We start from the raw sequence: 12,532 nt of genomic DNA, 5'->3' as shown, positions 1-12,532 counted from the left end.
GCAGGCAAACCAGGACACTTGGAGACAGTAAGCTATATGCTATTTGCCCAATACCACTGTACTATTAAGAGCATGGGCAGCATACCATGTCATGCCTCTGAGTCAAATGCGGTGGTGGCCCTGGAGAAGTGTGGGAAGCAAAGCCCAGATGCTGGGGCAGGAAAATGAAATGAAGGGGAGAGGAACATCGAAAGCTGCCACATACCAGGTCCATTGTGCTCAGTGTTGTTTCTGCACTGACAAGACAATGGCTCTCTGGGGTTTCAGGCAGACGCTTTTCCAGGGCTACCTGGAGATGCCAAGGATTGAACCTGGGAGATTTTGCATGCAAAGCACTGATCTGCAGCCCTTCCCCAAGTTTGTAAATGGCTATTTCTGAATAATTTGCCTGCATTTCTTTTATTTTTTAAAAAAGCAAAGACACAATAATTTATATTGAGTTGACGCCTAACTGAGAAATCAAGAGAATTTAAACATGGGAGTTGGTAAAGTGAAGTGTTAAAAGCGTGCACTATGAACTGGGAGACTTCAGTTCAACCAACTGCTCAGCTGTGACTACTTCTTTGGTAAAGGTAAAGGACCCCTGGACAGTTATGTCCAGTCAAAGGTGACTATGGGGTGAGGCGCTTATCTCGCTTTCAGGCCAAGGGAGCCGACGTTTGTCCACAGACAGTTTTCCGGGTCACGTAGCCAGCATGACTAAACCACTACTGGCACACGGAGGACCATGACGAGTGCCAGAGCCTATGGAAACACTGTTTACCTTCCTGCTGCAGTGGTATACCTATTTATCTACTTGCACTGGTATGCTTTCGAACTGCTAGGTTGGCAGAAGCTGGGACAAAACGATGGGAGCTCACCCCGTTGCACGGATTTGAACCACTCACCTTCCCTCAGCTGTGAATGTACTAGGTGACTATAGGTGTGATTCACTATCTTTATATCTGTTCTCACATGAACTTGCCCTTTAAGATCTTAAGTAATAGCCTTCTTCCAAGGGTCCCCATCTTCGGAGATTAGATGGGTGGTGACTGGAAGCAGGGCTATACCTGATGGTTCTAATAATGACCATCCAGTTGAGAGAGAGGAGGCATCAAATGGAGGTGGTGTCCCCATGTCTCTCTGCCACAGGTTTAAGGCACTAGAGCAGGAAGCTGCCACTGGCTGGTAGGAGCCAGCAGAAAGGCCCACTTTGCAGTGGAGTGCCAGAGGTTTTGGACTTGAGATCCAAGGGCCTACGGTCCTGTGCTGGAGCTGGCACAGCAAAAATGGAGGAATCCATCCATCCTACCTTCCACGACGACTGGCATGAGCTGGAAAAGCTTCAGCCAGCCCTGTCACTCCCCTCCTCCCAGGCATTGTTTAGAATCATAGCTGTCAACCCTCCCTTTTTATGTGGGAAACTCCCTTATTCCAAGCCACAGCTGTCAGCCTTCCCCTTTTTTGCTGGAAATTCCCTTATTCCAGCGCCGTTTCCCGCTGCTATCCTGGATTGTTAGATATACCATAGACTGTCCCCGGGACAGGTGAGGCTGCTGCTGATCCCTTATTTTCAAATCCGAAAGTTGACAGCTATGTTTAGAATTGTTCTGCCCATCAGCAAAAAAAACAACTACACTGTAAGGTGCAGGACTCTATTGCTTAGGGGATATTTTCATGCTGCTCTTGCTTCTTTTGTTGCTGCTAATTGCAATGTGTTGGCCTCCTTTTACTGCTAGTTTACTTGGTGCTTGTTGTTAGGTGCAGTTTTAATTCGTATTGTTAGCTGCCTGGATACTGAAAGGTGGCATAGTTATCTTTTAAAATAGGTAAAACTTCAACCCGCCTCCAGCTGCAGTATAAAGTTACTACTGTACTAGTCTGGTCATAGGAACTAAAGACTATGTAATTTCAAACAGTTTGAGCCCGTAGGGATGTACTATATAAATATATCAAAAAATCTGTGTGTTTTAGTTGGCTGTTTCTAGACAAAATGGATTTGGGTGATATCTAAGAGTGTAGTACTCAGCGTGCCTTAAAGCAAACAAAATGAAGCTGGGGGTGGGATAAAGGCCAGGAAGCCTGACAGCTTGCCCTGGCGCACACAGGAGAGAAGATGCAGGCTGCAGAGTCTCCAGACAATTCTGATCATGGATTTTCTCATAGCAACAAGAGAGCCAACTATCACAGCCTCTCAGATGAAAGTTCTGCCTTCTGGTATAGCACATATTGAGAACTGGCAGTACTACTTCAGAGGAAGAAAAGCTGGTTTCTCTATCAATTTGGGGAAAACAAAAATAAGATTTAATACTAGGTTTAGGATTAAAGCAGTTTCTCTTGGTGCTTGTACTTCAGTGTGTTTATACAGCCACATAGCACAGAAAAACTCTCCCAATTATTATTATTATTAGTACTAGTTATTTATACCCCACCTTTTCCCCTGACAGGACTTATGACAGCTTACAGATAAAAACAAGGCACTATAGTAAAAGAGCAAGGATTGTTTTGTAATTGATGGTTAATGTTGGACTGGCAATAAGAGGCAGAGTGCTGACCCTCATGGTCCCTTCCAATTCTACAATTCTATGATTCAGTACACCACGGAGTAGGCTGCAACTGACTTGTAGAAATCCCAATGCAGAGATGGAAGCTACATTTCCCAAGGAATATTTGGGAACAGCCGATGGGATCAAATGCTAGTAGTATTTCTATGTTCTTAGAAACAGGCACGGTTTCCAAATGATAATCCCAGCAGACAATTTTTAACTACATCACATTTCTGGCACCTTATTTGAAATTTAAAATGCGCCATGATTTGCATTATGTACCACACCAATCAAATTCACAAATTCAACAACAGAAAAGACAAATAGTGTGAAAGCAGCCCGACATTCAACTGGCTTATGTCATCAGCTCTGCTCACATGCAATCAATTTACATAAAGATTTGCAGCTCCAGAAGGGGGTGCACCTCGCCATCAAAAGGCATATGGCTCAAAAATGCATGATGGCTACCATGAATTTCAGATCTGAATCGGTACCATGTAGTCTGAGCCTCCCTTGCTGGACCAAGGCTCTATCATGCAATCTAATCCATAATTTTGTGTTTCAAATTATGGGGCTTTAGGTTTCTTGAAAAAAATCTCCCATTTGTTATTGCTACATCTGTACTGTATTATGCTCTTTCTCAAAGTGACTGATCCAACAAGTCCTTTCTTCCAACCCAAGTTTCTCACTGACCCCAAACTATTAACTAAAGGAGGATATTCTACCTACATCTAATCAGCCACCATGTGGCACTGCTACCAAGCTCAGTGCACATTGTAAAGCATGGGCTAGCAATATCTCCAGTAATTGCAAAAATAATCCTGCTTTAAAAGCAGTTTCCAGGAGTGTAATTTGCTCTTGCTTTCTAGTTATTAGGCTTATCTACTTGCAAAATGCTAATGTTTTAGAGACTAATACTTTATAGCTGAAAGCACCTTCTACCTGCTCATCTCAGACCACCTTGCAAAATGTAAACACATTAACCTTCAACAACTATTTGCAAGAGGTTAAATGCATGAGAGCACAGGGATTGACTCCCAAGCTTTTCCAGGACATAAATCTCATCGGAATTGCTGATCTCCATACCCTGTGTAGTCATTGCTAAGTGCTGAGGTGGATTCACTTAACTGTTTTGAGACACACAGGCTGTTTTATCAATTCAACAAAGGGCAATCTTAGCAAATGCGGATAACCAGCTACAGTATTTCTTTCATCCTCGCATGCAATGAGACAAGCATTTCCAGATCCCCGTTACTGCAAATTTCAATTGTGATGTGGGGTCAGACATGATCATATGTAGTTGCCACATAGAGGGAGAACATTGGTCTTTCTGGTCCAGTAATGCAAATGGCTCTCAAAGGTCTCAGACAAAGGCCTTTCTCCATCCTGGTACCTGAGACTATTGAACAGCAGGTGCTGGGAACTGATCCTGGGTCCTTCTGAATCCAGTGTTTTGCCTATGCTTTACCATTTGAAGCGTAGATTCTTCACTATTTGTTCTTCATAGTTGCAACCGCCCCACCATATGCAGTCAATCTACTGCAGTAATGAGATTTGAAAAGGCCCCTGAAAACCAGCTCAGCATCTCTGATCCAATGGTGTAATGCCATAAATAAAAGGTTTAGCTTGAAGAGTCAAGTTAATGGCAGTTGTCAAATTATGCCCAGAAACACAGGAAATAAGATTCAAGAGATGCCAATGACCAGTGCCAGATGAGGAATTTAGTTCATCAAGGTTCTGATAACTTGCACTTAACAGGCAAGTAAGGCAAGAAGCCTTTTCATGTGTCGTGTGTGCAAATTTAATGATGTGGCCCTGCTGCTGTCACCCAACTTCCTCATGTTGAGCATGGGCGTCTGAAGACGGGAAGCCCATGCATATAGAGCTCTATGTGCATAGGTGTCCACATGGTCTGAGGCCTTGATTGCCCAAGAATTTCAAACTGAATGGAAGCCCATGTGAGCAGCCTTCCCCATTTCAGACATCCAGGCGCAGTGAACAGGGAGGCACGCAATGTTGGGTGGTAGGGACAGCAACAGTAGCTCATTTCCCCTTCATTTCACAAAGGAGACTAGAGCTTCGTTCAAATTCTGGGAGCATCACTTGCCTTAATGATACTGAAGCTTCAACCTTGAATTGCTGATGGCGCTGTTGTCTAAAGGTTCAGAAACAAGGAAAGACCAGGATATGGTTTACAGTGATACCAGGGAGGTAAAGGTAAAGGGACCCCTGACCATTAGGTCCAGTCGTGACAGACTCTGGGGTTGCGTGCTCATCTCGCATTATTGGCCGAGGGAGCCGGCGTATAACTTCCAGGTCATGTGGCCAGCATGACAAAGCCGCTTCTGGCAAACCAGAGCAGCACATGGAAACGCAGTTTACCTTCCCGCTGTAGCGGTTCCTATTTATCTACTTGCATTTTGACATGCTTTTGAACTGCTAGTTTGACAGGAGCTGGGACCAAGCAACAGGAGCTCACCCCGTCACAGGGATTCGAACCACCGACCTTCTGATCAGCAAGCCCTAGGCTCAGTGGTTTAACCACAGCGCCACCTGGGAACATACCACTAAATATCTCAATGGCTAACAAACATGTTTCCTCTATCCCTGCACCTCTTTCCTCTCATATTTTCTATTTTCCTTCCAAACTGGAAATTCCAGATGTTTCAGAGCATCAAAAATTAGCAAACTGAATCATCACAGAAACATCTCCGAATTATTTTGATTGTATAGTCTGGCATTCTGTCAAAACATCCTATGTACTGTATGCTTGTTCATTTTGTCCAGGTGTAGCTTCTCGGAGCTTCACAATTCATTCCTTAATGGGATAGGATTTGCTCTTTAGATCAAAGCAGAAAAATCCCTCCAGATGTTGCTGGATTACAACTCCCATCATCTCTGACCATTGGCACAGGATCCCCATCACTGTCGTAAATGGAAACAGGAAGTGGGGACTTGTATATGAAATCTATTGAATAAAAACACTTGAGTCCAGGAATGGTGTTTCTCTCTTTTATTTAAAAACAGTGCTTCATTACCATTTGCAAAGGGTGAAGAAGGGCTCCTCCCTTGCTTAGAGTTTATAAAAGCCAGCAACATGATCAATAATTTATACACATGGATAGTAATACAAAAAAAAGGAATAAAAGCTAAAGATCTAACTACTCCGACCTTCACAATTCCAGCTACTTGATAATAATAAGAGTAACCCAATGAATACTGTATGGTTTGAAAGCTACTGTACAATATGATACTTAACCAGGGGGTAGGGGTAGGGATGTTAGAGACTTCTACTTCTCCAGTGTCAACAGGGAAATGAGACCCTGGACAAGCAGCTTGGGCACCCTGGGAATTGATCCAGAGGAGGGGAGAGCATCTAACTACAATGCATCCTATGTCCCAAGGTGATCTGGCAAGGGAGAGGTGCAGGAGACACTGCAAGAATGGGCAAATCAGTTTGGGGCATTTCAGGCCTTGCACTGAAGAACTCGCAAGTATTAAACCAACCTGGGCAGTTAGTAAACTCTAAATTGTCTTGGTACTGCCCTACAGTCCTGCCTGACATTTGCCACTGGGCCAGGGTTTTGCCCCAGCTATTTACACATTATTATTATTTTTAAAAAAACAACTAACCCAAATTATATCTCCAGGATTACTTTTATCTCTTTTAGACTGTAGGCAGGGTGAGCTGCCCAAACTGCAATGCATGACTATTTTGAATATATAACTAGATTCCTTGACAAGTTGCTCATTAAAGCAGCAAGAACTGGACTCCATTCCTCCGCCACTGAAAGAGAGGAAACCAAGCAAGATGCTTCCAATCATTCCTTTAAAAACAAAAATGAAAAGAAAGAACACTATTAGCTAAGTGGCATGATGAAGACTACCAGCCAAATGAATACTCCAGTGGACGGCTTTGGGGCAGGGGGGGGAAACCTTGGCAGGAAAGATGGCAACTGCTGGTGAGCAGTTGTTGTTTTATTCCGTTTCCAATCCTCCTCAACTGGCAGTGTTTAGATTCAATTTATCTGGAAGGCCTCCTAATATGTACCTGGCCACAGCCTGGAAATGTCAACCCGGCAAAGTTACTGCAGAGGGTTACATTATTCCCAGTGTGTTCTTTCCTCACCGTTAGTTATGGCAGACAGCTCTGAAAACTTGACATCTTACTGCAGTTTGCTTCACAGAGGAGAATTGGGAGCGATGCACTGTGTGTCTTGGGATTAAACTGACCAGGGGAGGGTGAAGGAGAAGAACACCCGCAAAATACACGGAAAAGACCAGTTTCACTCGACAACCAGAAATCAGCTTGCCCCATTAACTGGAGGTTCCATTTCTTTTCATTACAGAATAAAAAGCAAATTTCAAAATAGGAAAAGGGAGGCAGGGAGTGGGCAGAGAAGGGTGGGCTGTTCAGACAATATCATCATCAAAATAGTGTTTTATGCAACAAAGAATCAACTCACACTGGTGTATACTACAAACATGTTTGACATTCCCAAGAGCATGACAAATAAAAGCACACACACACACACACACACACAAAACCTTTACACTGGTTCTTCACCTTGTTCGTTAGGGTTTTCGCTTTCCTATTTTAAAACCAGTGCAAACCGGCAACACCCTATTTTAGTCTCCTTGCCCACCAACCCCAAAAGAGCTAAGGATCTCTCAGATGCTGGCATGCTGAAGCACTGACAAAGCAGCATTATGTCTCCCAGATTCCCTTCCAACTCCCTCTTTAGGAGTGGGACACAGCAAAGGATACTTCGCCCAAATTTGGTTTCTACCCTTGAAATTTGAAGTGTTCCTCCACATCTATTCTAATATTGAGGGTTGCTCTTAGGAAGACCTGCAAAGCTTCAACTTTGAACCCACAGCGATAAAGGTGTTGCAGCCACTCTAGGAAGGATAACCGTATAATATCTTACTAAAAAGCTGCAATACAACAAGATCGGTTCGTTAAGATATTCTGAGGCTTTGGAGATGCCAGTAGATGGGAATGTATTGTCAAAGTGACCTCACTGACGAGCACAGAAGAGGGGAAGCCTTGTTATTTTGTTTAACAGGGAAGTGCCTTGATCAAAATCAGATTTCAGGGCATGCACGGCAGCTTAGATACGAGGCCAAGGTGGCCGATGCTCAAACCAGGAATGATTTGTAATGGGATGTGCTAGTAGGTCCACTTGGCCTTTCATGACCAGCACTCAGTGGTGCTCAGCTTCCTTAATGGAAGAATTACATAGGCTGGAAAATCCATTTGCATCCAAACCACCTGATATTTCAAATGCAAGAGAGCTATGCAAACTGCATCTTTTCTCCATAATGCTAACAGAAGGCTCCCCTCATATGTGGCTGGTAAGGCAGTTCAGAGGTATTTGCTGTGTCTCATTCCCCTAGCAGGAGCCCAATCCTAACCCCCCAAAAAAACTCCCCCTCCCATCCACTTTGTGATGGAAACAGACTTCGGAGAATATGACACTAGAAAATTTATGCAAGTTGTAAAACCTGACCTTCCTCTTAATTTTCCTTGATTTCATGTTAGCCCTGACACCCCACTCCCCTATTCCATATTTTCAACCTAACTAAAATATTTATATACAAAAACCAACAGAAATTGTCATAAACAGCAACAAACCAAACTTTGGCTTGAAAAGCAAGACAACAAAAACAAAACAAAAACAAAAAGTGGCCAATAGGCTGGCAGTTTGGTGTCGCCTTGTTCCAGAGAATCAATATGGTTAAGAGTCTCTAGCTTAATTCAGATGTCCTTCTTGCTTCAGGAATCCTGTTCAGCATCCTTGGTGCTCTCTGGCAAGCGCTAAGAGGGCACTACAGGAGTGGGAGCAGATGATGCAAGTTATGTGTGGGTTGGGTCAGCGAACCTCCTCAATAGCGGCAACAAAGTGTCTCCGTTCCTAAGCTAGCATCACTGGTGGTGAGCAGATGATGGCAGAAGTTGAGAAGGCTTCAGCTACAAGTCCACCCCTAGCTACCCTTTTGGAGGCGAAAGGTCACCCAGTACCAATGTAGACAGGCCAAGGAGCCCAAGGAAATTGTGCTTCTATAACATGTAGGGTTTTTCCAGGACAAAACTTCAGAGAGTTTGCAAGAGGTGCTGAGAGAATCAAGAAAGCTTAGAGGGCAAAGCAGGTCCTCATCTGCCCCTTTTAATTTCCAAATGTTGGCGGCAGATATTTGGGAGCAGAGGCTTGCTTGTCATCACACTCATGCTTCTATAGCAATTTACAAGATAACCCACTGCATAATAAAAAGGACATTCCATGATATTAAAAAAATGTAAAGGAGGGGGGGCTCCCTGGGCTAAGGGTCTTTTTGAAGACCTCACAACCTGCACTTCATATCCAAGCTGAGCAGTATGGACACAGATTTCTCTCCAGAGAGGCAGAAGATGACCCACAAAAGGCTCTGTGTTACATAATAAGTCAGAAGTCTTCCATTTATAAATCAAGTTTTGAAATATATTTCTGCTTGTCCCCAGATGCTGAAGTTATACAAGGATTACTTTAAGTAGAGTTTTGCAACACAAAATATCGTTCCCACTGCCTCCGCTGCTTTTCTAGGTTCATAATCCAGGCCACATTCTTCTCTTGATGCAGTTTTTTTGGTGGCATACTTGCAGCAAAGCTAAGTATCTTAGCGTGAAAAGAAGAAGGATCTTGGACACTGGGTGACAGAGTGGCACTGGTGCAAGCTTCCCCCCCCCCCACCGTTCTTCTATAACTTCAGGGTGTGCACGACATGGCCATCAGATTCCTTGTTATTGAAGATGTAACTCTCCACCATGGCTTCAAGTTCTGCGGTCGTTGTCCCACATCTGCTGTTCCTCCAGAAAAGAAGAGGGGAAGGACAGGAAGAGAGGAAGACCATAGCAAGTGAAAGAAACTATAAGGACAGCCTTGGTAGTGGACGTCAATCACTAAAGGGGGCGGGGCTTATGTATAGAAGCAGTAAGATCATAAATGTATTTCAAGTCTTGTCCCCCTAAAACCATTAACAGACAAAGTCTTTGGGCAGTTTTGAGGAGTCTTGTCTTGAAAACTCTAAAATCTTGACACTTCTAGAACTGTCCTGAGCCCATGTTTGCCAGGTGATGATAAAATGGGAACATTTTGCGTTTCCAAACAGCATGCAGGTTCCAGCTGCAGCCAATCAGCACTGCCCTTTGCAGGCAGAGGGGCTATTCCTTGTGTATCGCAGGCCTCAGGCACCAGACCCAGGTAAAATAAAACGTCTGCATGTTCCTGATTTAGTCCCATGATATTGGTTCCTAATGGTGCTCCTTAGCACTATTCATTTCTTTTTATGATTGGTAGGATAAGCTACGCATATACACACATGGAAATGCATTATGTTTACCACAGTTTTTTAAAAAAACAAAACCAAAAAAACCCCAAAATGCACAATCTTTGGAACAAAAGAATTAAAGGCAGAAATTTAAAGGAAAAATACATATTCAAAGAACATAGTGAGGTATAAAAAAGTATTTCTCTTGTTTTTTTTCTTTTGTTTTCCTCCTCTTCTTGCTATAGAGTTCCTCTACTAGTAAATATTGCAATAGCCAGGCCTCATGAACTGGGGGGGCTGTCCCACTTGCAGGGGGCTCATGTCACTTCAGTAAGGGGCGAATCGGCTGTAGCCACCTCGGTATAAACTTGCCTGCAGAAGATAAACAGACAGGGGCAGGGGAAAGATGGTGGTTAGGTGGCAGTCTCCAGCATGTGTCTATGAATATTAAGCCCCATTTACACTTCTTAGACCAAGAGCAGACAATCTGTGACAATGATAGACCCTGCCCTCCTAGCCTCCTAAAGGTAAAGGGACCCCTGACCTAGGTCCAGTCGTGACCGACTCTGGGGTTGTGGCGCTCATCTCGCATTATTGGCCGAGGGAGCCAGTGTACAGCTTCCAGGTCACGTGGCCAGCATTACAAAGCCGCTTCTGGCAAACCAGAGCAGCACATGGAAACGCCGTTTACGTTCCCGCTGTAGCGGTACCTATTTATCTACTTGCACTTTGACGTGCTTTTGAACTGCTAGGTTGGCAGGAGCTGGGACCAAGCAACGGGAGCTCACGCTGTCGCGGGGATTCAAACTGCCGACCTTCTGATTGGCAAGCCCTAGGCTCAGTGGTGTAACCCACAGTGCCACCCGCATCCCTACAAGTTCTAGTAGGCTACTAGTTCCTCTTTATTGTTGATCTGTGCCCTTCTGGTTCCTAAGCCAGTTCCTTTGAGCGTCACAGCATGGATCTCTGGGAGCCAGCATAAAGAGCCGAGTCTACATGACTTAAAAGCTAAACCGAAAGTTGCTCTCAAGGAATGGAAGATCATGAGAAGACAGACTGCTTGTAGAATAACCTGGGAACGCTTGAAAGCAGAACCCAAGGAAGCTGGGGGCTGTTATAGCTCAGCTTCCAAACCAACCATTAGGAATAATTTACACAGCCCCTCATGCAAACACAACTCAATAAACCAATGTCCAGTTTAAAACATGTTACTTCTGATGCTTTGCTTATAACACATGACATTATCTAGAGACACTATTGCAGGCCAAGGTCTCTTGGTAAAATAAAATTTAAAAACAAAAACAAAAAACCACTGTGAATGTGAGAGAAAAGGCATACTCACCACAGCGCCAACTCCATAGCTAGCGGCAGGGGCAAGGGCGTGGTAAGGGTCTGCTGTGTACACCCTGCCGTAACTGAAGAAACAGAAGGGGAAGGGGGCAAAGTCACTTCATAGACTTACAAGACATCTGCTTCATCAAAGAAACAAGAAGCTGTATGGTCCCTTTTCTCAGCTCTCCATATCCAAAGAGGCAACTTATTTCAAGAAGGAATTCTTGAGTTGATACATGGGGCCGCTAACTCTAAATACTCAGAAATAACGAGCACCCAAATAGTAAAATTAAATTAAAACTTTGTCCTTAGAGAGCCAGTGTGGTGTAGTGGTTAAGAGCAGTAGACTTGTAATCTGGTGAACCGGGTTCGCGTCTCTGCTCCTCCACATGCAGCTGCTGGGTGACCTTAGGCTAGTCACACTTCTCTGAAGTCTCTCAGCCCCACTCACCTCACAGAGTGTTTGTTGTGGGGGAGGAAGGGAAAGGAGAATGTTAACGGCTTTGGGACTCCTTCGGGTAGTGATAAAGTGGGATATCAAATCCAAACTCTTCTTCTTCCTTAAAAAAAGTCATTCTGGACTGCTTTTGCCCATGGCAAGCACGTATTTTGATACCTACTATGAAAAGTTGCCTTTTGTTCCAACATGAGAGGGTCATGATTTTAGATTTCAAGAAATCCTGAATCCTGCAACCCATAAAATGGCTACAACTGATCATTCAGGTAGGCAGGTAGGCAAGTGTGAGTCTTGCAAGGAATGAGGCAGACACCATGCTTGCCACCTTAAGACACCCATGGAAGAGGGAGCAAGTGATGATGTGGAACTATATGCTTAGAATGCACCCATCACGTAACAGCTGCTAGCTACACCGCCCAGTTGGAAGTGGTGCTTTTAAAGTTTGCATCCAGGGTGTGTTGGGAAGCATGGGGCAATGGGGGGCTGGGATAGAACAATACCCTTTGATCCCCAGGTACACCGGAACCACCCCCTCCTTACATACCCATCGCTGTAAGCCGCTGCAGCGGCTGCAGCAGCAGTGGCTGCCGTTGCGGTAGCAGGCTGTGCATATCTGTAGGCTGCATATCCGCCCTGCAGGAAAGAAGAGAACTGACTTTATAGATATCTGTCCCCTCAAACAAAGTGGAGTCATTCATACATACAACACATAGAGAGGAAGTGTTTCAAACTGCATCGACTCCGATGTCACATTAAATCATGAGAGGCTGCCCAACCCCCTTGCCTATTTTGTCGTTCCCCCATCCCCAAGTGGCGGAGGGCAAATTCCGCATCACACATGTCTCTGTCAGACGATTCGGATGGAAGAGACTCTGCTATGGTAGTCTCTGCAGGAGGATGAATCGGCAAG

At 44.4% G+C, this 12,532-nt stretch overlaps 1 protein-coding gene across 22 annotated transcripts in view; it reads right to left on the bottom strand.

The window, feature by feature from the left end:
• Window positions 1-5,523: 5,523 nt before the first annotated feature.
• Window positions 5,524-12,532, bottom strand: part of RBFOX2 (RNA binding fox-1 homolog 2) — a 184,913-nt gene continuing 177,904 nt past the window's right edge. For 19 of the 22 annotated variants that reach the window (XM_035127271.3, XM_035127267.3, XM_035127270.3 and 16 more), the window contains 3 exons: window positions 12,167-12,255; window positions 11,176-11,248; window positions 5,524-10,205 (listed from right to left, as the gene is read on the bottom strand). In XM_035127271.3, the coding sequence (XP_034983162.1) occupies window positions 10,161-10,205; window positions 11,176-11,248; window positions 12,167-12,255 (207 nt within the window). In that variant the 3' untranslated portion in view covers window positions 5,524-10,160. The remainder of the gene's footprint in view (window positions 10,206-11,175; window positions 11,249-12,166; window positions 12,256-12,532) is intronic. The other 3 variants (XM_088676709.1, XM_060279877.2, XM_088676710.1) reach the window with 1 other exon arrangement.

This window comes from Zootoca vivipara, chromosome 9 (assembly GCF_965207765.1).
Source record: "Zootoca vivipara chromosome 9, rZooViv2.hap1.1, whole genome shotgun sequence".
NCBI lineage: Eukaryota > Metazoa > Chordata > Lepidosauria > Squamata > Lacertidae > Zootoca > Zootoca vivipara.
The sequence above is the reverse complement of the archived record's forward strand: the minus strand, read 5'-3'. Positions and strand labels throughout refer to the sequence as shown.